Source organism: Ptychodera flava, chromosome 1 (assembly GCF_041260155.1).
Source record: "Ptychodera flava strain L36383 chromosome 1, AS_Pfla_20210202, whole genome shotgun sequence".
Classification (NCBI taxonomy): Eukaryota; Metazoa; Hemichordata; class Enteropneusta; family Ptychoderidae; genus Ptychodera; species Ptychodera flava.
Window position 1 is genome coordinate 27717585 of NC_091928.1, and position 26642 is coordinate 27744226.

General features: G+C 38.0%; 1 protein-coding gene across 1 annotated transcript; it reads left to right on the plus strand.

The window, feature by feature from the left end:
• The first annotated feature begins 1182 nt into the window (after positions 1 to 1182).
• LOC139134125 (ATP-dependent DNA helicase Q1-like) lies at positions 1183 to 26078 on the plus strand. The gene is made up of 13 exons (XM_070701047.1): positions 1183 to 1215; positions 8517 to 8832; positions 10959 to 11135; positions 11985 to 12164; positions 13948 to 14253; positions 14770 to 14936; positions 16011 to 16092; positions 16313 to 16461; positions 17264 to 17381; positions 19352 to 19493; positions 20390 to 20481; positions 21732 to 21887; positions 24716 to 26078. The coding sequence occupies exons 2-13, from the start codon at positions 8808 to 8810 to the stop codon at positions 25933 to 25935; spliced, it is 2814 nt and encodes a 937-aa protein (XP_070557148.1). The 5' UTR covers positions 1183 to 1215; positions 8517 to 8807; the 3' UTR covers positions 25936 to 26078.
• The last annotated feature ends 564 nt before the right edge of the window (positions 26079 to 26642 follow it).

Sequence of the window (26642 nt, forward strand, 5' to 3'; positions counted from 1 at the left end):
TAATGAAATTGTTGACATGTCAGTTGTAAGACAGGAATTTCAAAGCGTCAATCTTATAGTTTGAATACAGTAGCCTACATTTTGAATGAGCTGTGAATGTATTTCACACTATCTATGCTTAACCAGATGTCCTGAACTGTTGTACAGAAATGGATGTCAATCATTAATATCAAACAGGAAAAAGTAGTAAATCTAAAAATTTGATGGGTGTTAAGACTTTGCCAGCCATCCAATTAAATCTCCTGAGGAGCATAGAGAGGCATTTTAGCCAAATCTGATGTGTGCAGTGTCTGAGAGGACCTTTTCTTGTAACATTGAAACCATAAAAGCACAGCTAATAATGACAAAGACTGCCTTTTTAACTGTTATTTTGAACATAAAAAAAACATTATTCTACAGAAAACCTGAGACACAAAGGAATACAGTTGCATCAATGAGAACGAAAGATATCTTGTCATTTTTCTATCTCTAAAATAAGTCACTGTATCAAATACAGGCCTATTGTGAAATATTTGTGCATGTTGCTTTCTCATACTGAATTCTCATAGAGAGAACAGAAAAGTATCAGGAATTTGTCATGCTTTTCATATGAAATACAGATTTCATAATGGTACACTTTCACTTAACAAACATCAAGATATCTCTGGCATATATCTCTGATTTATTAAAGTATGGCGCCCGAAGGGTGCGGAGAAAAATATGAAACATCCTGGTATCTCTGATATATATGTCTTGTATATTAAGTCATGCACCTGAAGGGCCTGCTGAAAAATGTCTGATAGGCCTATATTAAAGTAATGCGCTCGAAGAGCACGCTGAAAAATATTAAACATACAGATATCTCTGACATATGTTATATGACATATATGATATGTTAAAGTTGGGCGTGCTGAAAAATATGTCTCATTAGGCTACATATGAAAGTTACACGCCCGAAGGGCGCGCCGAAAAATGCAACTGGATGAGATTTGTGGCTGACATGATACATTTTAGGCAATGATGAGCCTGTGTCGAAATTCAAAAACACACTACCCCCCCACCTATTGGGCATTTCAAAAACATGGTGACCCCCCCCCCATCACCAAAGTAAAAAACAAGGTGACCCCCCATCAATCCACCACCCCCCGCCGAAGAAACTGACCAGACCCTAACATATTGTTACCCATGATGCACATAATCTTCAAAATGGCGGCGCGCATGGGAGACAACGATACGGTATGGCAAAAAACTTCAATTAACAATTTCTGTTTAACCAACAATGTCTTGCCAGTATCCAATCACCAGTGATTGCATCAATGTCACGTCCTAGTACTAGTAGCTCCTTGCTGCACTACTGTAGCTAGCTCTGCGTGGCAGGGCTGTGTGTTACCGGCGTTTATACGGTGGGAGGCCGTTTGCTGCGGATCCGTAGCCCTCCCTTTGTAAACGGTTGGGGACCTGGTCAATTGGACCCCTCGCCGATGGGACCCAAGTCAATTAGATCCAATGATAGAGATAGGGATTATTAATCATTTCACATAATATGTAACAGGTCTGACCTGAGAGCGAGCGCAGCGTAGTATATCGTCATTGATGTTTTCAGGCAATAGCATGCTCAATTTCAAATGAAAAATTTCAAAAAAAAATCAAAAAAAATTTCAAAATTTCAATGCTCAATTTTTGTAATCTTGCTAAAGAAGCTTTTCTGGAGCAAATGGTAAACAACACTAACAATAGATCATGGTTTAACTGTTTAAGTGCTTTAATTAAAGACAATGGAATGGACTTTCTCCTTGATAAAGCTCCATCACTTAAACACCACAAAGTTATAACTGGTTTAATGAAAACAAATTTAACAAACAATTATGAAGTCTTTTGGAAAAAGTTGATCACTGATGAAAATAGTAAACTAAGAATGTATGCCAAAATAAAACGTAATTAGAACCCTACTTAACACAGTTGCAAGGTGAGAAAAGAAAATTGCTCACCAAACTTCGCATTAGCAATCATGATCTAGCAATTGAAAAAGGGAGACACACTGTTCCAAAAACCCCAATTACTGAAAGATACTGCAATCAGTGTAACACCAACAGTATTGAAGATGAAACACACTTTTTATTAGTCTGTCAGAAATACAAAGTCCAAAGAAAGTACTTTTTCAGTAAAATCAATTTCCCAAACGACGATACTGAAAATCAGCTTATTTCTCTACTAACAAAACAAGAGTTATCTTTTAATGAACAACTTGCTGATTATATTTTTACTTTATATAAACAAAGAAATACCTAGTTATATTTATTATTAGCTACTATTATTATACTGTAATACTTTATCTTTATTGAAGAAAATTTTAACTTATTTTTGTATCACACTTTTATTGCCACAAATGTGATGTAAATCCTATATTTACAAGCAAGCAATAAAATATTATTATTATTATTATTTCCGGTCCTACTAATTACTGCCCGTGACTGCCCGTAGCTGCCTGAGGACTGCCCGAGAACTGCCCGAGCACTGCCCGAGGAAAAAGTGGGCCAAATTTCGCCCATTTTAACACTAGGCTAATAGGTTCAGTTTATATCATGCCCAGCCAACCAAAAATATCATTGATTTGGCGTTAACCTGATGTTTTCTACGGCAGTTTAGGAACACGGAAGACGTCGGTCTTTAGGACGTCGCCAGCTTGATAGTGAGATCATACCATTCAGTCCGAGAGGTGGCACAATAACCTCGCCGAGCGCGTACAGCCGGACAGCCTACCCCCCTTGTACTGAATGGTATGATCTCTCAATCAAATTGCAGACGCGACGTCTTTCTCGTTGAAAGCCTGGCGTCTTTCGGGTTCTAAAACCGCTACAGAAAACGCCAAATCAATGATATTTTTGGTTGGCTTGGCATGATATAAGTGTAGGATAAAGCCCGAGTACTAGGGCTCTTCTGGCATATAAAGTCCAACCCAACGATAAAATGTCGAGGCCGCAGGCCGAGACATTTTATCGTAGGGTTGGACTTTATATACCAGAAGAGCCCGAGTACGAGGGTTTTATCCGACTTAAAAACTATCGCCCCTAACTGATATATTTTCGTTTTCAGTGTGTTTACGTCAACCGTCCCCTTTGTCAATGTAACATGTTTAGGATATAAATTAAAGCTTTTATTTGTGAAATAGCCTTCCAATGTAATGGAACATCCTATAAATGCCCTAGGGCACATTATATAAATGCCCTAGGGCACAGCAGATTTTGTGTTGCAGCTGGTTTCCGCTGTGTTACCAAATTTGAATATTAAAACGTACCAGATGTCTACAGAATATGACATGTTCACTTTTGATTGGACAGTACTTTACTACCGCGCTGTCATTCGTTTCTGGAATTTGGTGACCAAGGCTTTATGAGTAAATAAAACACCCTGAATTGAGCACTCTGATTGGTCAATCAACAGTAGATAGTTTTTAAACTGAACCTATTGGCCTAGTGTTAAAATGGGCGAAATTTGGCCTACTTGGTCCTCGGGCAGCTACGGGCAGTCACGGGCAGTAATTAGTAGGACCCCACATTTCTGTGTTTGATGCATGATGCATAACTTAGCCATTGACTCGTTTAGGTTGAATTGTTGTCAATTGTTTTCTAATAATATTTATAGCAATTTAACTCGGAAATGCCAAGTTCACTAACGAAAATTATTTAAAACTGGTTAATCAATGATTCCGATCACTTTATCAGTGTTTTCTCTCGACTGCGCATTTGCGCAAATTGCGCATTTCGAGCCATTTTCCGCCCTTTAACAGATACTGCCAGCGCGAAAATCGCGCAAAAAAACACAGCAGGCAAATACGCCCGTACGATGGTGACCAAAGCGCATAGTGTAGTGACCTGTGAATTTCCTGTTGTTTCTGCCCCTACAATGTCAAGTCTGCCCCAAATTTTCATGAATGGAGCAGAAATTGCCCCCTTCAGTGAACATGCAGAGAAAACACTGCTTTATTATAAACAGGGGAACAGAGGCAGTCAAATGTAAAACACGTACTTGATATTCCCGTCGGTAGCTAGCTCTCAGCACACAATTTTTGATTCTCGCGTGAGTTGACCGTTCGTTCTCGCGAGAATAGGCTTGTTTCAAAATGGCGGCGCCTAGCGATGACCGATCCGGGCCTTCAAAAGTGATCGAAAATAGTCATTTTGAAACAAATTTCACACTTTCTTTGGAACAGAGAGATTCTTATGTCGGCAATACACATTGTCGAGCAGTTTTTGTGGTAGATGATCTCTTTAATTTCACGCAATCCGTGGTAAAAGTATTCAAAATGGCCGCCTCCATGGAAGTGCTCTCTTTTCAAACTCGTAGGTATATAGAGATTCCATTCTAAATTTCTTGTACACACGTTAGTCTTAATGCTCGCTTTGCGAGCGGCCTTCGGCCGCTCTCGCTGCGCTCGCTATTATTGGTGATCTAATGTCCTATATCACTGAGCGGCATTAAAAACACTAAGAGTTGTTGTGTTGCAGTTCTTTATAATTGTGCAACGAAACTCACTTCGACAGTGCTTGATACAACGCTGCCACTCAGAGATGGCAACGCAGCCCGCAGCGCTATACAGTCAAGTACAGTACATACGGTACATTGCATGGCGAGCTTTGGTAGCCAAGGCCAGTACCCCCGGGCCGATACACAGTGGTCATCTAAGAATTTATGAATTGCCAGCAAACTTGAGATCCAAACATAAAACTACATTTTACGAATGTTAAATCAAAGCGATGCTCGAATAGATTGTATGAGTTCACACAGCCCTGCCAAGCAGAGCTAAACTGTAGCTAGCTGCAGAACAGCCATGGCCAGTAGCTCGAGGTTATGCCTGTATTTTGGTTGGGCGGCAAAACCAGACCGACCGACAGACCCACCAAAAACCAAGGCAAAACCTCGAGCTATACAGTACTCCAGCTATACTATAGCCAGCCTGCATCCTGGCACTCCAAATCCCATGCTGCGGTACCTTAGCTTGAGGTTTTGCCTAGGCCAGGGTTGTTGTGTTGGACGGCAAACATCCAAACCTTTACCCCATCCAAACCTGGAGCTGAATTGTCCCTACTACTGTAGCTGTGGGTCCATAGCTGTGGTGTTTTCAGAAGGGGACTGAATAATTCATCGTGTGATATCGACGACCATTGTTCGTCTTATGGACATTGCCAGTCTCACACAACTGAAATCACACTTTTACTTGGGAAAAAATAGTTCAGTCGTAGGATTTGTGATTGTTCATGGGGTGTGGAAGCGGGCCATTAAATCTCTCAGTTTGACATTAAAAAGTACAATTGGATTAGATAAATTAATAAGGAAGGCAGTTCAACCAGTACTCCTTGTCTTCTAATGATATTTATTAGCTCCGCTGTCAGCGACGCGGAGCTTATCAAATAGGTTGATTTTCCGTCGTCGTCCGTCGTCGTCCGTCGTCCGTCGTCCGTCGTCGTCGTCGTCGTCGTCGTCCGTCAACAATTGCCTTCTCCTCTGAAACCGCAAGTCCAATTGCTTTGAAATTTTATATGCGGTTCACTTGGGGTGACCTCACTTAAGTTTGTTCAAATCGTGGTGAAATTTGCATATTTGTATTTTTGGGGCATTTTTTGGTGTTTTTGGTAAAAAAATCTTCTTTTCTCAACCGCTTGTCCGATTGCTTTGAAATTTAATATGCAGTTTACTTATGGTGACTTCAGTCAGATTTCTTCAAATCGTGGTGAAATTTGCATATTTGTATTTTTAAGGCAATTTTTGTCATTTTTGGTAAAAAAATCTTTAAAAATCTTCTTCTTCAAAACTACCGGTCAGATAGCTTTGAAATTTGGTACATATGTCCCTAGGGATGATCTATTTAAGATTTGTTCAAATTGTGAAGAAATATGCAAATTTGCATTTTTAAGGCAATTTTTGCCATTTTTGGTCAAAAAATGTATTTCTCAAAAGTACTGGTCTGATAGTTTTGAAATTTGGTATACAGGTTTCTATAGATGCACTTAGTAATATATATTGAATTTCTGATGAAATCTGTAATTTTGTATTTTTGGGCAATTTTTGCCATTTTTGGTCAAAAAATGTGTATTGCCAAAACTACTCATCTGATAGCTTTGAAATTTGGTATAGAGGTTCCTACACATGAACTAAATGATATGTATTGAAATTATGATGAAATCTGCAATTTTGTATTTTTGGGGCAATTTTTGCCATTTTTGGTCAAAAAATGTGTATTTCCAAAAGTACTCATCTGATAGCTTTGCAATTTAGTATACAGGTTCCTACAGATCACCTTAATGATATTTGTAGAAATTATGATGAAATCTGCGATTTTGTAATTTTGGGGCAATTTTTGCTATTTTTGGTCAAAAAACGTGTTTCTCAAAAAGTACTGGTCTGATAGCTTTGAAATTTGGTATACAGGTTCCTACAGATGAGCTAAGTAATATATATTTAATTTCTCCTGAAATCTGTAATTTTGTATTTTTGGGGCAATTTTTGCAATTTTAGGTCAAAAATGTGTATTTCAACAACTGCTCATCTGATAGCTTTGAAATTTGGTATACAGGTTTCCATAGATGAACTACATGATATTTATTGAAATAATGATGAAATATGCAATTTTGAATTTTGTGGCAATTTTTCCCATTTTTGGTCAAAATATGTGTTTCTCAAAAAGTACTGGTCTAACAGCTTTGAAATTTGGTATACAGGTTTCTATAGATGAACTCAATTTGATCTTTTGAAATTATGATGAAATCTGCAATTTTTATTTTGGGGGGCAATTGTTGCCATTTTTGGTCAGAAAATTTTATTCTCAAAACACTACTCATCAGATAGCTTTGGTTGACATGTTCCTAGGGATGATCCGATGTGATATATTCAAAGTATGATGAAATCTTCAATTGTGTATTTTTGCAGCTTATTTTAGCCACTTTTTTCTGGCCACTGCATTGAGCTATCAAAGATTTCCTCCTTCTTCATCAACATGTGTCAAAAATAGTTATTCTCTACATAAACACAGCGGAGCTATATCGGCCGCTAGGTCGCTTGTTTAAAAAGTACCGACGTTTCGGCAACACACAAGTTGCCTTCTTCAGGGCAAAAGCTGACAAATAAAAATGAGCACAAACAGAAGTAAAAATCGGGCTAGTGAAAAGTAAATTGAGAGTAAAAACGAAATAAAATGAGGATTACAATACTTATGAAAACTGGAATTACAGTGAGTGAAAAAACCACAACTATAGTAGGGAACTAAATTAAAAAAACCAGTGGTGATAAAAAACAGTGAAAAGCGCTATGACTAAAAATTAAAGATCAATAAGCCTTTTGAAACAAGAAGGGTGGTTGAAACAAAGGTACAATGGAATGAAACTGACCTGGGTGCGGAGAGTGCAACAATACCAGCTGAAGTGGAGGATCGGAATGAGCAAGTTCATGGTGAAGGGACTCCTCAGACGGAAAAAAATAGTCTGAACTAAGGGGTCCCCTAAGTGGTTGGAAAAGGGGAAGAGTTGAAATGCGGGAAAGTAGCTTTATCCTTCTCTTTGGTTAATGCCCTTGGGTGTGAGTGTGTCAATTTCTACAATGTATTTTTGTTCACATAGTCTTCTTTTTCGGGTATTTGTGGTGTGAACTTTGTGTAAACCAGTAAAATGGAGTTGATCCACACTGCGGAAATACACTTTTCATATAAGTGAAAATTTGCTGTATACCTTTTCTACAGGGGGTATGATCACTATTATTTATTAAATGTGAAAATATGCAAAGAAAGCAACGGTGAACTTTTTTAGAACAATGGTAAACCCACCCCCAATTTTGACAATGAACATACTGGTACACTTTCATAAATGCACAGATGTCTATTAAATTGCACAGAACTATTCTATCAAAAGAAGTCTCTGTATTGGGAGAAATTCTCCTGATCAAGAGGTCAATTTTTTCCCGATCTGGAGATTGTCTCCCAATCGGCAGAAAATCCCCCTACAGTGTAATATCAGTTGTATCTCTTTAGTAAATAGCATGTGTGAACCGAACGAGGTCTTGAAAACGAGACTATTCAACAATTGAGCCACATTTCAAGAACCATGATGGCAGTCCTGGGTACTGTAAAATAAACCTTGTCCTTAACCGGAGCCCTAACTGTGATATCGCTGCGGTGCTCTGGCATCTATCGAACACGCTTGGGTCAAGGGTCATTGCCATAGTGACAATGACCCTTGACCCAAGCGTGTTCGATAGAAGCCTACCGCTGTGACATCACAGCTACCAGAGCCCCTACTAGTAAGTGGGAAGTGTCCAAGTGATACGTGTGTCTGTGGCCAGACACTGCGGGACACAGGTGCCTTGAGTTGCCGTGTAGTATACATAGAGAGAGGGGCCCTTCTTTCTATGTATACTAGTACTACACAGCAACTCCAGGCACCTGTGCTACAGGTCAGTAAGTGCCACTTATTGCTAAAGTGTGAATATCATAGTTAGAGTGGCAATGCATGGTATAAAATGCTCTCCCTTGTGACGTTTTATGTTTTCAGATCAAAGACTGATAGCACCAATTAGTGAGTGAGAAATGATCCACTGGAAAACACCGGCCTCTGCAAGATTGATCAAAATATTCTGTGTAAAGTGCCAGACACTGTTGCTTACATACCGCAAGAGAGGTTCTGGTGGTCTGGTGAAGAGCTTCTTTGAGAGGACAGTGGAAGATTTCACCAAAATTAGGGGTGTCTGTCCGACTTGTGACACACAGTTTGGTAGAGAGACTGTCATTAAGAATAAACAAGCCATCAAAATCATCGGCAAGAAAGTCTACTGGAGGTGAAAAGATGAGTGTAACAGCTGAACTAAAAGGTAAAGTATTTTCCATATTTCAGACTTGTAAAGTCTGAGAGATACACTTATAACATGTAATTTGCACCTGTTGGCCCTCCCTCTGACTTCAAACATATCATATCAACTTTCCTTGTACCTTACAGGGCCAACAACTGTAACTGTGGAGGTTTTTTTTCAGAATTGTTGGTTTTAATGTCAACAACCGTTTCTTCTCCCGAAAACACATTGAGATACCAATTACTCAGCTTTTCAACACAACCTGTACATTGTGTACACTCTCTTGTTATTGCTGACAAGTGAATTCAGGTCCGTAATTCACTTATATGATAGAGAGTACATGACAGTGCATTTTACACATATAGAGGCATCAGAGGCATCTTGCATAGTCACTGCCATCTTTCCCCTTTTTATCGCCCGCCTGACCTTTTAACCCTTTATACATAATGGTTTGGCCCAAACTCATTGTTATCAATGGTAATTATGGACCTGTTGGTAGAGCATTGGGGTTAACAGCTTAATAAGTGGTTATGAGCACAGTGTAACACTCTAATTCTTATTCTGCCTCTGGACACATGTCAGTGTGTGTGGAACCATAGACTGTAGAGTCCCCCCTCTTCTGTCTATGGTGGAACATACACTGGTAGTGGTACCGGGTATGAATATTCTAGATGAATAACTACCAATATTGTTAAGACAACAGGTGCTATGATGCGCTTGATTGCACCGAAACATCCATTGACACAGTTTAAATGCTGCTACTGAGGCCAGGATAGCAATTGTCAGTGGTATATGGCGGCATTGTTTAAAAGCTTTGCCCCTTTAAACGTTGCTTGAAAAACCTTTGAAGTCTGTAGGTGGATAAACAGACAATTTAATCTGTTCATTTTCTATAACATTACCCATTTTAATTATTTGTTATAATGTATAAACAATTTATGTATTTTCTGCACAGCATTTTGGAATAAAATGTTCATCCAAGTTTGATAAAACTACTAAGTAGCTGCTTCCAATTTATGTATCCATAGGGAAGATGCTGGTACAATTACTACTACATGTACCTACCATACACATTTTTTGGCTGTGGCTAAGGGGCCTCACTGATGTACCCGGTATTCAGGTACCCAGGCAATATTGCTGTTGTCCCTTAATATGCCTCAATGGGTCAAACCGAGAATTTGAATGGGCCATAGTAAAAACAAAAGCACATGCACAAACGTGAAATAGAAGTACATGTATGTGTATTGCCATACATGTTTGTATGCCTGAGTTGGTTTTTACTGCCATCACATGATCTCTTGGGTGTACTGAGTCTGAAGAACAAAGCATGTCTTTTTTTATTCCTGTGTGACAATGTGAACTACTTTTGAAACTCCAAAGACATTCAACAGTTTACAGCGTCAACAAATTGCTTGTCCAGTTGGTTTTACAAATTTAAATTACGTACAAATATTCCAGGGGATGCCTTAATTCTCATGGTCTGAATTGGTGTACATGTAAAATTTGCCAATTGAAACTTTTGAGGATTGTTTTTCATTTTCTTGAAAATTCGTTTTTGGAACTGCTTAACTGACGGCCTTCATACATGATTTGTAGCTTGCTGGGGATAATCTTACATGTACGTATTCAGTTTTGGTGGAATGATCATGAAATTTGCATGTTTGTTATTCCGGAAGCTTTACTCATTTTTGTCTAAAATGTGTTCTTTGAAACTGCAGCCTTGTCCGATGGCTTTCAAATTTGGTTTGCAATTTCAAGATATTATGTGTACTCCATCAAAATTTGTTCATATGATAGTGAATCACAGCATACTGTATATATAAATTTTTAGGGTCAATTTTCTCCTTTTCAGGCACAATGTCATGTTGTCAGTAAATGTTGCCAAGATGTAATTTGGTATGTTTGTACTTGTAGGTTTGTACATGTGCATGTAGGGATGAACTGATTTGGACATGTACAAAAAATGTTTTGGTCAGTTTTCACACTTTTGGTCAAAACATTTACTCTGATAACACTCACCTGTACCTCCTACATATGATTTCATCCTATGCAAATGATATTTTGATTAATGTTGCGCATTCGTAAGTCATACATTTATATCGTGTTTCATTAACATGTCCAACTCACTACTCTTTATTAATTGTCAGGTTATTTCAGTCAGTTGAACGGCGTGGAAGACCAGCTGAAAGCAGTGGAGTCTCAGATTGAGGAACTCCTAGATAAACAACAACAGTTGCACACAAAGAAACGTCATCTGGAGAGAGAAATTGCCAAAATTCAGAAAGGTGGCTCAACGTCTACGGGCAGCAACTTCAGCAGGAAAGGTAAGCAACTGAAGTGATAAAACATTGTATTTCTGTTACTCAGGGAGCATATGTATTTTTGTCATGTGAATGTGTAGCTGTGTGCCTACATTTATCAGGTATATTGTGTGACAAAGTCTGTTCATTTTTGTATGCTCTCTGAAATTAAAAGACTTAACCTTTTGCTCAAACGTTCCTTTTGAGAACTCTAAACCATTCTCTTCCAAAATGAAGAATAAAAAATCGGATGTACAGTAACCAGGCTAAATGCGGTACTACAGAAACAAATTACCAAATAAATGCTTTGCCAACACTTGAAATTCAAAATGGCCACCATCCCTGAATTAATTCCACAGGGAAACATTAAATTTTGGATTTTCACAAAAATAAACTGGTGAAGACTATTTACTCCATGAGCTTCCAAATGAGCCCACACACCTGCAGTGTACCGAAAAAAGTTTTGTAAAAGTTTAAGATTCTGAATATCTGTCCATGCGGCTCATTCTATCTTTAATTCTATCTTAGCATCTGCGTAGTGGTATCTTCTTGTCTTCTTGTGTACATTGTATTTTTTATTCCCATCTCAATTTTCCCATTCATTTTAAAAATCTTCTTTTCCTCTATGCTTACACCCTATGTGGCATGTCAGAAGGCGTTATAACATGTACATGTAGCCTACATGTTTGGTAAATGGAACTAAAACAAGATTGTATTCATTTACCAGCCATTTGCACAGTGCATGTGATACAATTTCTTCAGCTTGTCTCAATGACAACATTGCCAAGTCCATATTTACACTCAAGAATAACAGGGACATTCATTCCATTTTGTGGCAGGCCATTCAGTAACATATATGATGTGTATTTTCAGATTTTCCATGGTCTAAAAAGTTGACAGAGCTTAGAGAGAGTGTCTTCAAAATGCCAGACTTCAGACCTCATCAGTTGGAGACCATAAATGCCACTTTATCAGGTAGAGATGTAATCTTGATAATGCCCACTGGTGGAGGCAAGTCTCTGTGCTTTCAGTTGCCAGCCTTGGTCTCAAAAGGTAGGCTTGTATTCCACGTAGATAATACCTTCCTGGCCTTGTGCAGCAACTCGGAAGCTTGTAGCTGATTGGTTGGATTTACTGATTCCTTTCCAGCCAGCCAGTCAGCTACACAATAGATCTAGTTCAAGACTCCTGAAGTTGCCATTAACATTTACCTGCCAAGTCCATATTTCACCACCAGGTCAAGATGGTTAAAATTAATGAAACACAACGTATTCCATATGATGTATTTTAACATAATACTGTACATTTGAAGGCTGTTGAAAACATAATACTGTAAAAATGATTTTTTTTGGACAAAAGATGCTATAACATACCAAGCCAAGTGGGTGAAAATACGTCATGTTTTGGCTCAATACTGCTTTTTACTGACTTGGCTGATGGGGAAGTGATACAGTTATTACTGTCTGGCAGGAAAATGATTAACATTTACAAACTACCAATCAGCTATGACCTTTCGAGCAGCTGTACATTGCCTGTACCTTGAAGTGACGTTTTACGGTGCTGTCTGCAGTTTCCTTTTCATTGCAAAGCGGTGATCTTTTTTGAGAGCTTTGATCAGAATTTCTTAGTGTATACCATGTATAGAGGTTTGAATACACAGTGTTCTCTGATTTAACCCCATTGTTTTTCAGTAAATAGATTTGACCTACATGTTTGTTTATGTGGTATCCAGTTTGCCAGCATATCATTATGTAGACCTATTAACGTAGTGCGTGCCTCGAAAGTGAAAGCCCTCAACTTTGGCTCAAACTTTCCTCGATGAAACTTTCAGCCATTCTCTTATCAAATCAAGAATAAAAATAATTGTGCAGATTTTGGTACTATATAACCAAATTACAAAACATTTAGGAATTTGAAATTCAAAATGGCGGCCACTCCTGTGTTAACTCTATGGTTCAAAACAAAATTTTCAATTATCAAAAAACTAAGACAAAGTAAATTTTTCTTACTGAAAGGGCTTGAAAATGAGTGCCCCACAAGTGGTAGATCAGTAAAGAATTTTAAAAATCGAGAGTCCAAATATATGTCCCCGAGGCGCGTTCTACCTTTATACTTTGATCAGGGTCTTCGCTTGGCAGCTGTCTCGCCTCCTGAGATAATTCCCACAATTTCTTCCAAGGTCAGGTTGAACCTATGTACTCTGTACAAGGAAATATAGGAGTCCACCAAACATCCCCCAAATTATCTCAATGTATTTAATCATATCTCATTTTAATGCCAATTATGCCTGCTATATGAATGCTCCCTGTCTCTGTACTATGCTAGTTGAGGGGTCCATTTTATCATGAGTAGAACATTTTTTCACCTCACATTCGATTTATGTACCGGTAGATATTCCGAAGAGAGCTTATATGGTTGGTCAGTTGTGTCTGTATGTGTCACACACTGAGAACTGACACACACTTGAAGTGTGTGTCAGTTCTCAATTGCATTTGGCACAATACCAGTGGGTTATTATGTACTTACCTTTATGTACCGGGTACTCACCTGACTCTGCTTACAGTATTGAACACCAAATATAGTAACAACGTCATGATGACTCACAATGACACTGTACTGTTTATTTTATTGAAAAACAGTATGGTCTCAAAAATTTAAAATGTCCCGCATTTCAACCCATTATGGGTCACCGTGTCCCCATGCTATCAAAAGCTGGCTGAAACATTGTGTGTGTGTGTTTTTACCATAGCTGTAGTCACCTCTGATCCAATCAGAAAGATGCATTGGCATGATGGATTCACAGAATCAGATATATTATAATTGATATTTTGTAAAGGAATAACACTGGTAGTGTCACCACTCATCTCACTGATGGAAGACCAGCTGATGGCACTCGAAGCGTTTGGCATAAACAGCACCACGCTGAATGCCAGCAGCAGTAAAGAGGAGAAGAACTCCGTCCACGCAGCCATGCTGGATGCCAAGTCCGATCTCAAGATTCTCTATGTCACTCCAGAAAAGATCTCCAAGAGCAAGATGTTCATGTCTAAACTGGAGAAGACGCACAAAGCAGGACAGTTATCAAGGATTGTCATTGATGAAGTTCATTGTTGCAGTCAGTGGGGTCATGACTTCAGACCAGGTTTGTTTTCAATCAATCGATCCACAACTTAAAGGGATAATTATTTCTGAATATCAAAATATTCAGTTTCTAGCCAGTTGAAAATGTCCTTAAGCTATGGTATACACATTACTATGTACACACTTGGAAGGTCTTCAGTGTTGAATGAGAACCATAATTCATTGTTCTACTCCCCAAAGCATGTTGATATACACAGTATTCAGCGTGTCAATTCAGCCTATACATTGTACGTGTGTAAAGTGCATTAGACTAGAATTAAATTGTTAACAATAACAATTACACATATAAACGTTAAGTTGACAAGCTAAATAGTGGGTGTTTCAAAATTCTTCGGGGAGTCGAATAAGAAGTTGCAATTGATATATCAAATAAAAATAATGAAAAAATCGTGGAAAGTTAGCATTACTGGCCCTTTAAAATTTCCATATAAGTTAGTCCAAGATGTAAAATTCTCTTTAATCAACAAAATTACACAAATAGAGCTCTATGACAGCCAATTTCTATTTTGCTCTGCAGACTACAAGATACTAGGTATTTTAAAACGTCAGTTCCCTGAAGTGCCACTACTTGGCTTGACGGCCACTGCCACTCAGCATATCCTGGAGGATGTGAAGAATTTACTGAACGTGCCATACTGTACAGTTCTAAGAGCATCCTATGACCGACCTAACCTTTACTATGAGGTGAGAGTGTACACATTCAGTGTTTTTGTTAAGGGCGGTAAGCAGGTAAATGTTACCGGGGTTCCCCAGTCATATTACCTTGGTTCCCCTTGGTACATCAATGCAAAGAGTTAGTGGGACAGCAGCAATGTTACCGGGGTTCCCAAATCATTTACCAATATACCCCAACCTTAGCAAAAACACTGGTGTTTTTGACATGGTATCTGATGTTTATTCAGGACAATAGTTGAAAATGTAGTACATGTTATTGTCTTGAAATCAAAAATTTTAGTGCCTTGCTCAAAAATATATACAAGAAAACTTTCAAGCTTTCTCTTTCATAATAATGGAATAATAGTTTGGGTGACCATACAAATTTTGGTATAGGAGGGTGATATACTGAAAATTTATCGATATTTGTTGTTCAGAATGATCCCTGTTCCAATGTGAACTCTAATTGGAAAAATTAAACTTTCACTTTTCACAAATACCGATACGTGACTGTTGAAACAACCACTGTTAATTTACAGAGTTTTCGCTTTGTGTTTACACAGAAAGTTTGTCAAATGTTGCTGTGATTATGTTCAAAAGTGTACAAATGTAAGTTGAATTTTTGCATGTGCAACTGTATTGCAAGCTTTACAAGTCAGTCAACCTAACACGACTATTGCAATTAATCCTTGCATCGATTTCAGCAGTATTTTTTACATCTTTTGATATGATGAAATACTGGGGTTTTGTTGGAGGGCTTCAATATTTAAAAAACAGTAGCTGCCCTCACTTTCCATTGAGAGGGTATTTTGTGCAATGAAAATGTATTCCTGTCTGTGTCAATGTTGTGCAATGAAGATTAACTTTGAATTATTTCAGTGTTTTGCTATGAAGATTTACTCCACTTTGTTTCAATGTTGCAGAATGAAAATTTACTTTGCAGTCTCTCAATGTTTGCAATGAAGATGTACTCCTCACAGTTTCATTGTTGAGCAGCGAAGATTTACTATGCACCATTTCAATGATGTGCAATTAAGAATTAACCCCCGCACTGTTTCATTGTAGTGCTGTGATGATTTACTCCGCACTGTTCCAATGTTGTAGGTGAGACGGAAACCAAGAAAACATGAACAATTTCTGGAAGAGGTCAGTAACCTCTTGAAAGGCAAGTTCAAAGGTCAATCAGGTATGTCCTAGCATTTCATCAGACCTCTTATACCACATCATCAAATAGAATAAGTACTCTATCTGTGCTATATGCAATTGATTTAGATAAAGTGACTTCTTGTGGCTACTTTCACAATGAGTGGACCACATTGGTAGGTTTACATGTATATGTATGTATGGTTTTTGAATTTGTGAGGAAGCTTCAACATTTTCTCTTCTGTGTTGTTGCTATCCACTAGGTATCGTGTACTGTTTCTCCAAAAAAGAAGCGGAGAAAGTTGCGGAAGATCTGAAACAGCGAGGAATCAGAGCATTACCATATCACGCAGACTTAGATCATAAATCAAGGAGTTACGTTCATCGACAGTGGACTACCGGTAGCATACAAGTGAGTGTTATCTTGTGTACCTAGTGTAATGGAAGACTTGTTCGGGTAAAAAGTGCCTCTAAACAGGAAAGTCTAAACTTTTGCTCAAACGATCCTCAAGGAATTGCTAAGACTTTCCTATAATGAGGTATCCTGAACAAAGTTTGATATTCGTGAAGCAAATAACTGAAAGAAAATGATTACTTATCACAAGTTGGCCTAGGGTTAGGCCTGGCTGAAAAGTCTGGAAAGGAACAAACCAAACGGAAGGTAAACATAGCTGGAGTATTTGGAGAAAGTGAGGAAAATACAAGACAAGTAGTATATGTAAATTGGTCCGAGACCTGTACATCACCTCAAAAAAGTAATTGCACTCTTAGCGGAAAAAATATCTCAAAATTACTAAAATAAACCAAACTGTTTCACTACTCCACTCCGTGTTATTTTCATGAGGAAGGGTTTTGAACTTTCAATGTCCACAAAAATTGATGGTGAAAACTTCACTTACGTCCCAAACTTCAAATCAAACAAGCAGCAAAAGTTTAGTAGAATTTGAGATCTGAAATAATCAAGGCTTATCGTTTCTCAACTCTTTGAATTGAATCTGGTGTCTCAGAGTGCTCCAGCCACATTCCAATACACGTGATAGGTACAGCTGGTCCGTGCCAAAGAGCAGAATTTGTAACATGTTCTCTCTTATTGTGGATTGGTAGCAGTGACGGCTTACCAGGACTTAGTGGAAACAATTTCATTTCTGTACCAGTTTAATATGCGTTTCAGATTTTCAAATCTGACAAACACTCCTTGTTCTTTGTTATTTTAGGCTGTAGTAGCGACAGTTGCCTTCGGCATGGGTATAGATAAACCGAATGTCAGGTTTGTGATCCACCATACTATGAGTAAATCCATGGAAAACTACTACCAAGAAAGTGGAAGGGCAGGTGAGTGTTTGGGATCCATCACTGAACCCTTTGAGAGCCAAAGTAAACTTTTATTGCCTTCATAGAATCATAGACCCTCGAGAAAAACGGGACAGGCAACTGCTGAGGTTTCTTTGTGCGATCTATCTTTGAATACATTAAAGTTTATTTGCCAAGCGGTCCCTGACAACAATACTTCGTACTTAACACTGAATCTCATTAACGATCAAACTGACGTTCTGAATATGTACACTTTGCTCTTGCATGGCACGTTCCGAGTAATGACACAGAGAATTTTGAGGGTTTTTTGATACTAGTCATGGTGAATGTTCTGTTAACGATGAAGATCACATTTTGGATTCAAGCCGAAGCCAACGGGAAAAAACTAGACGATAAAAACTGTGTATATTTAGCCATAGACGCTACAGAAAACTCTTGCTAGATATCTACAATATAAGTTTACATTCCCTACCATAAAAATCACCGATAACAAGAAACATTTACAAGTTAGACAGGTTTACACTTCCCCAGTCCTGCGAAACGAAAATCTAACCTTTATTTCATCTGTCACGCAACATTTGACGAAAATCAGGGAACACAAAAAATGACTACTGCTACTCCATCGGAGCTCAAATACACGACCTCTAACATTTTGGTACTGTTTTAGCCTAAACAAACACCAAAGTTCGGATAAGCTACACATGTTTACATCCGCAAAGTACTAGAAAATACATTTGTAACACTGACTTTCGCTGTCAGGAGAAACTTCGTGATAAATCGGGACTATCCATCGGTTGATGGATTCAGAAGCAGTAAGGTAGACATGCATTTACACAAAGCTGAACGCTGTCCTCGTAAATTTGGCCGTTCACAGTTTTCAAACAACAACATTTCAGTAGTAAACATACATACTTTACCGAATCATGGAGCACTCCTCGCACAGAAAATATTCCGACGGTTAAAAAACTGCAAAAACGAGGGAAAATTCGAAGATACACGGACGATTGCGGAATGTAAACAACTCTGTGATGTCAACTGCTGTCAAGTCTGGAACTGCAGCGGTATGTGTTTCGGATTTCTATTCGAAACTTTGTCACTTTACAGCAATATACTGACTCCCTGCAGACTTCTAGTTGCGTCGAATCTCGCTACCAATATGTAAAAAGTACTTTAAAACCATTTTGACGAATTCTTCTCAAAGTAGTTGTAACACTTTTATTTCTAAAAATGGACTTGCGGGTAATCCGAAATAACTTGTAATCCGAAAACATTATTACCGTATACCCGCATGCACGTGTCTATGAACCGGACCTTGTGCAGTCCCCGACCCATTAACACCTCTTAATTATTCAAAGATAGATCGCAAGCTGCTAATCCCATAGACCCTTTGTTCTCTATCGCAGTTGCCTGTCCCGTTTTTCTCGAGGGTCTATGATAGAATGTATTGCCAACAACGTTTTTGAGATGTAGATAATTTTTTTTCAGATTTTCACGAAAACTTTGGTCGAAAATTTTAGCCAATGAAAAGTTAAGGCAGTTTGATCCAAAACTAAACAAAAATACAGAAAAATTCATAAAAATTGGTAAAATGTTACACATGAAATTTTTATGGGAAAAATTACTGCACTCAAAGGGTCAAGGTCTTTGTCACCAGCAGTGGTGAGTATTACAGTACAGTGTCAAAGCTTCCTTGTTCCGTTACCAGATTTCCACACAGTATGAATATATCGATGCAATTATGGCAGAAATGGTTTCAAAGTTTAAAATTTACAAACAGGTTTATGAGTTGTTCAGTACAGTCAAAAACCTTATCACATGAAGAGAAAAATCACTCATTCATGGCTCTGTTTTAATTCACAATAAAGATACCTCTTCCTGTCTGATTGTGCAGTGTTTTATGTACAGTATATATTTTCATGTTACCTATCAATAGTCAATTGAACTGTAATTATATGGGCAATGCTATCATGAATTTTGTCTGCTTTTCACAGGACGTGATGGCAAACCAGCCTACTGCATTCTGTACTACGGCTTCTCTGATATATTCAGACTTAGCACTATGGTCTTCACTGAAACTCAGGTCGCTCTTGAAAACCTGTACAACATGGTCCGGTACTGCACAGATCAACAGAAGTGAGTTACCAATAATAGCCTCAATAATCTTTGTAAGGTTTGTTACTAAATGTAGAACGGCACGTCAGACAGTTGGTACTGCAGACAGAAAAATAAATTTGAACAAATTAGTTTTGTGGTTGTGCATAATACTGCAGTTTGCGGTCAGTTCTAACATAATTTCAATGACTTCCAGCATAAAAGTGATGATAAAAGTACTTCACTTTAATGATAATGATAATGTAATGATAATAAAGTACTTTACATTATTCATGTGTTGTTAGTACTTTGTGTCAGTCTTGTCAAAACTTTCAATAGAACAGCAGTGTCAACTGAAATCTGCCACATTGAAGTATTCTCAAGAATGTTACACAAAGCAAAGTTTCTTCTATTTCAGAAAGGGAAGTGTCTCAATATGGTAGGTTGTATGTTTTTACAATTCTAAAAAATTCAATTCAGGAATTATCCACAGGTACATGTATAGTATTTGGTGATGTATATTTTTAACTGTTAACCCTCTTCATGTCATAGGTCACTATAGGTCGTATGGATCAGGGTTCAGAGGGTTAAGGTACATGTAGTATGCACCTCAAAATTGAAAGCCTAAAACTTTTGCTCAAACTTTCCGCAGGGAAACTTTCAACCATTCTCTTTTGAAATAAATCGTGAAAATCAGGGGTCACCGTGCAAAGCTTGGTACTAGGATACAAGTTACCTAAATTTCAGGATATTTGGAATTCAAAAATGGCCGCCCTCCTTGTGTTCATTCTATAGGGGGAAATTAAATTTTCAATTTTCACAAAAATGAGCTGGTAAAAAGTTCAGTTACTCCATGAATTTGTGAATTTGTCATGATGTATTATTTTTAGACCATCGTCTCATCACTCTTTCCTTTTTTTTTTGTAAAATTATTGCAGATGCAGAAGAAGTCTTATTGCCAGGCACTTTGGTGAAAGCCGAGACTTCACAAAGTGTGACAGAATGTGTGACCACTGCTCTGCCACTGAAGGTGAGAGAAAACGTCAAATGTCCACAATAATCATAAAATCTGTTTCCCAACTCTGATTGCATTCTTTGAAATATCAATATCCCGACAAAGATATTGCACAATTCTTGCAAAGATTTAGATTTTAAAAAGTTTCTTTCATGTGTGTGTTAGAGGAGTTTGTATTAGATGATGGAACCAGGAGATCCATATATATTAGTTTTTTCGTCATCTTAACCCTTTGAGCGCCCAAAGTCAACTTTTGTCACCTTCAGAAAATATACTCCAGTCAATTTTTTCAGATTTTTTTCAAAATTTTGATTACAAACTGCAGCCAATGAAATGTGATGTCCATTTGGTCCAAAATTATAAAACAATTACAGAAAAATTCATAAAAATTGGTAAAAATGTTGCACTAAAATTTAGGTGGGAACAATTACAGCACTCAAAGGGTTAAAGGGACAAAGTCGCTCTTTTTGTTACCTTTTTATGATATCAAGAAAACATAGAATACTTGCATAAGGTCACACAGTGTACAATTTGACGATTGTCATTTGCTGAATGCAATCATATGATTTTGTTTGTGACCTCTTGATAAAATGGAGTTTTCCTCTTCCAACTTGCTTTCATATGACAAACAAATGCAAGGTGGTGGAGCTGCTATCTATATCTATATGAATGGCACCGCCAATTAATATTTCAAACTAACCACATGAAAAAGGCTACAAAAGAGCGACTTCGGGCCTTTAAGTGTTTTGGTACAAACATAAATAGGAACATTTCTTCACAATCATCGTTCAAATCTGCTATGGATCATTTCCTAGCAGAATCTTGAAAAGGTCCAGTTTTCTTTGCTGTTCTGTCACAGGAATTCCCAAGCTATGCTACTTTATCATCTGTTATTGGTTGCCTTCATCTAAGTGGTTTTGTCATCCATTGTAAGAATGAGATGTTGGCACATCCCTCACAACTAATAGTCTCCCAATCATAGGCCCTGCATGCAAAATCTCACCAAAAAGAACTTTTCCTTGCATTCTGAGACTGCAAGTAGGCAGTAGAAGTACTGATAGTTAAACGTCTATTGACGTAAATCTAGAGGTCTGTAACCCTTTCACCACCATGGTTTGGCCCAAAACCCATTGTTATCAATTGTGAGAGTGAACCTGTTTACAGGGAAAGGGGATAGAGAGGTTAGTCGTCATGTCTGTCTGGTTTGAAATGTAATCAATACTAATCTCTTTGCTAACAGTAAAACGATGAAAATCATTTTTCAGATGGTGAAAGTTGCCAAGTCAGAGATGTTACCAGTCAATGCAAAGCAATATACAGCATCCTAGAGAAGACTTCTCGCTCGGACAAGAAGATTACGGCCAATAAACTGACAGATGTCCTTATGAAAAAGGGAGGCACATCAAGCCTACAAGTTAAAGGTATGTAAAGACCAAAAGTGACAAGCTTTTGTTTCTCGTCCTAGCCCGCATTGATCTATACAAGTAAGCAGTGTCAGACTGTTATCATGTTGAATTGTTCACTTGAATAAAATGACAGTGAACTTCACATTGCAGAAAATGTTCATATCTGTAAGGATCTGGTACACACTTTACGGATTTGTGTGTCTTATTTTGCTTTGATACATGTATCTGTATTTGGATCTTCTTAGCTCAAAAAAGACTACATAATGAAATCAAAAACCATGTCAGTGCATGTTTTTGTAAATCGTAGTATGAGAACAAATCTGTAATTTTTAAGGCGTGGCTGTTCTGTGTAATATATTGGATATTGTGAATACTGAACCATGAATTAGCATTATTGGTATGAGTCATTATCTTCTAATTTGTACGTGTAAACATTACTTATCTATTCATCTTGTATAGATAAATAATACGGTTTATAGAGGGTTCTCACTGTAATGTTTTTGCCGGCCAAGCAATACCCCTGATGTGTTCGTTGCACGTGTGAAAATTACCGATGTCAAACAGTGCCCCCGTGTTGCGACTTCTGGGCATATTATCGAGGTAATCTATGGCCTTTTACTAAAGGCGTAGGTTGTTGAGTTTAACCATAAGACGTTTCCTATGCAGCCAGACGTGGTAATAATTGGTCCAAAGAGGAAGTAGTGATTTTGCCCGTAACTGATATGTAGCCTGGTCCGTAGCATTCATGAAAACACAGTCGCTTGCGTCAAAATACATGGCAGAAAAGATAGATTGGCCTATCTTTCTCTGCGTACAGCAGCCTTTGCCATATATTGAACCAACAGTGACTGCGTTTTAGTGAAAAAGAAGTGCGGAAAATCACTTTCTCTGACGCACAGGGTGAGGAATTTGCCTCGTGAGGCAAAAAATATCAAACCTTTGAAATATTTTGTGAAACGGCTTTAGAGGAAAAAAAATCAAGAAAAATCTACCTACTGACATAGAGGAGAAGTTGTTGATTTTGCCTGCACTTCACATGAGGATAAAATGGCCGAGTAAACTGCCCTAAATGAAATTTGCTTATTTCTTTCATGTGCAGCAGGGGTCAGCTTCATATTTTTAGCCTAGTAAATGCACCCTTACAAATAGTATACTTGAGAAATTAGAGAAAAATGACATATGACAAAAATGTATGATATATTTTGGAAGACTTGGCATACATTGGCGTCACCACACATATTGAATTTGTAGTATCCGAAACTAACATGTGAACAGGCAATATTTTTCATAATTAGTATAGACAAAAACGGAAGAACTAACAAAATGATTTGAAAAGAAAAACTCTTATTTATTCATACATTTGGATAGCATCACGATATTCATGCCCAAAGACAAGTGTAATCATTACAGTATATCGTTGTATTTTGTTTAGACTTTGCCACACGCAAACAGCTGGTGCATGATAGCGTCCCACACACTTTCCTTCCACCTATCAGTCTTTCTTTTTAGAACTCATTGGCCTCTCCGCCCACATGTTGCAACTATTTCCACACCATGGCTAACAGAAGTGGTCGTGCAATCCACATTTTCTTTTTGATAAAGAAATAACGAAATAGTTAATTAGTTTGTCAACAAGAAATAACATTGCCTTGTGTCAGAATTGTGTAATAATTATGGTTTTTAACAATAAGTATGTGAATGAGTCAATGCAATATTGTTCAGGGGAAACGAAGTCAAAATTTGTGAAGATATACGTGCCCAATCTAGACAAGCCATGTTGCTGCACAATTTGTAGCTTCTGTCTTGGAATGTTATCATCTTGTCTTGATATATAAGACATACATTGTTGTAGCTCTCAACGTAATGGGTATCGTTGCACTGTGAAAGAGAAAGTATGGACGCTTTTAGAAATTGTGTATTAGATCAGGGTCACTCCAAACGTTTTATTTACTTTCTTGTACCATGGAGGTACCATGATTGTACCATGTACTTTGTTCCCAACCCATGGTTGTGCAGTGAAAGTTTCATGAATAGTCTTGGTAATGAAAGATGTTTGAACAGGTTTAACCAGAATAGCACCTGTGCATGGTTTCAGCGGGCTGTTTTCTAGCCCCCTCTGACAAATTGTCAAGTTGAGTGTCATTCTGTTGGTCTGGTGACAATACAACGTGTAAATTGAACACATGGGTGACAATTAAGGGTGTGCTCTGTACAGGGACGACATGTTTACCTATGTTGGGATTGCTTCCAAGTGGCCATTTAACCATGTGATCGCTGACACAGATTTTATGGATTCTATATTGTTCAAATCACAAGCCAACAAATAGAAACAAACAAACAAACAAGGAGTTCCATGTGATTTGAGAGTACACCATGAATCAGTCCCTCTATAGGACTGTGACTGTGATATTGTATAGCGTGTTTGCTACTTATGTCTATGTACAATTCTGGTATCTGAGGTTTACAGCCACTTTGCTTTCCATAGGTTTTAATGTAGGCTCATAGTTTCCTTCCTGCTGTCGACATCTCGATGTCCCATCACAGTTTTCGTGGTTGTCTTGAAATAATAACACTCAAATTCGATCAAGCTGCAAAACTCAATTGGCCAAGGTCTTTTAATCGACGTCTCTTAGCAATTTTTACAACATTCACACAGTAGGGCTTTATGTGGTGTTGTGTACATCTTTAATCAGCTACATACTCTCAGTTACACAACACACCACAGCCACTCCATGCATGTCAGACAGAGAAACATAAACTAATTATCTAAACTGTACAAAGGTATTAATAACTCAAGTCGGCATCTGTAAAACTAAAAATTTGACATTCTTTGTTTTTTGCAGATCTGAAATTGCCACCTATGTCAGAGGAAAAGTATGAAATGATTGTGACTCATCTGTTACTTGAGTGTTATCTGAGGCAGGACTTTCACTTCACACCTTACTCCACAATCAGCTACATTGTGCCAGGTAGCAAGGAAAAACTCATCACCGCCATGGGTAAGCGGGTCGAAGTATGCCTTCCATCGAAAAGTCAGAAAGTGTCAGAACTTCCCCAGCTCAATGTGAGCAGAATCAAGACTGTAGGAAGTGGGAAACACAAAGAGATTGCCCATTCGGCGGCTTCTGAAAGTAGTCAAGTTGTGAGAAAAAAGAAAGAAAGGGAAGGCTTAGATCAGTCTTTGAAGAAGAAATTAGTCCAGATGAGAGATTCACCAGGGTCAGATGTGCGTCGGAGGTTATCTCGTGAAGAAACAAGCCCCGGAGAGACTCAGTGTATAATTATCTCTGACGAGGAAGACAAGGAAATTGAATCTCCTCAAGCTTCCAAAGCAGGTAGTTCTACAGACAGAAACCAGGACATGTCAAACCTGCAAAGAAATCCAGCCAGCTCTTCTCAATCACCAACCAAGAGTCTCACCGCATATCTCACAAAGGATATGGACAGACAGATTTCTTCTCAATTGTGTGACAATGCAAGTCAAGCCAGTAATAGGGAGAAAAAGACAATCAGCTTAGAGAAGAAATTGCCGGCCAGTAAGGTGAGAAGCAAGGACTTGAAAAGGAGGTCAGAATCTTCCAACCCTGGCAGCAAAAATGTGAAAAAGCTAAGGACTGAAACATCACCGGGGAATTCATCTTCAGCAGATCTTCCAGAAGATCTCTGTAGCTCTGATAGTGACTTTGAGAGCATTCAGACAGTCTACACCAGTCAGCTTAGAAAGTTGGAGGAAAAAGAGCGTGACTTTGACAGAAATGTGAACAACTCTTCTAAAGTTAAAGAGAGAAAAAAAAATGATCGTAATGTTGTACACTCTTCAAAAATTAAGGAAAGAAAAAGGAAAAAAGTGGTCAAGGAGCAAGGTAATGCCATGGATGGGCCACAACGAGAGCAGATTAAGAGAGACGCCAGTCGGGAAATGAAGCACAAGCACATGAGATCAGGTTGCGATAGAAGAGTTCATGATGATGTTAGCAGTGATGATATTGACATGAAGGAATTAGAAACTGTGTACTCAGAACAGCTTCATCAAATTAATCATGGAAGCCCTGACTTAGTATGAGTATGTTAACTTCATATTTGTGAAATTAATGTTTATTTATCAATGTTCATAAGAGGAAAGAGTTGAGTGTTCCTCTAACAAACATATTAGAACGCGAAGTAAATAAATATGTTTTTCAAACATGAAAGTCCAAATGTGTGTTGCTATCAATGATCTCTCTCGATCCATAAGATGGGAGAAGGGTGTTTTGGAGCATGCTACCAGCAAGTGAATAGAATACACGTATAGAATGAGGTATCGCAATAGTAATTCACTGCCATGGAGATAGCTTGGGTTCTAAAAAAGTGCTGACTGTTGAGTTTTGATAGCCATACTGCAAAGATCATCTGTTTGAAGCAAAATGCAGACTGTTGCGAAAAATGGCTGTGATATTCTGTAGTTAGGCCAAGAAAAATAAAAAATATTTCAAAAAATGATGCGGTGATGCAGTTTTTTTACTCTCAATTTTTTTTATTCTTCAATCAACAACGTGGAAAAAAATGAAAACAACATAGGAATGCACGCAGAGATAAATGCACAGCAGTATGGCTGTAGTATTTTTTATAGCAACAGTTCCGTGGTTTGACTTTTAGTGCAGCAATGCACAGTTTTGACAGCTTAATGTACATGTAACGGTGACATATGTGTACTGTTCTGAATGGAATGTTAGTGTCAGTTATTTTGTTTACAGTTCTGTTCTGTACAACACTGTGTTATGAAGAATTGCT

Excerpts from the sequence above, each read along its gene's own strand:
- LOC139134125 (XM_070701047.1), top strand. The coding sequence starts at position 8,808 with ATGAGTGTAACAGCTGAACTAAAAG. Across the intron at positions 16,093-16,312 it reads CAAGTTCAAAGGTCAATCAG|GTATCGTGTACTGTTTCTCC; the intron begins GTATGTCCTAGC and ends GCTATCCACTAG. Across the intron at positions 21,888-24,715 it reads ATCAAGCCTACAAGTTAAAG|ATCTGAAATTGCCACCTATG; the intron begins GTATGTAAAGAC and ends TGTTTTTTGCAG.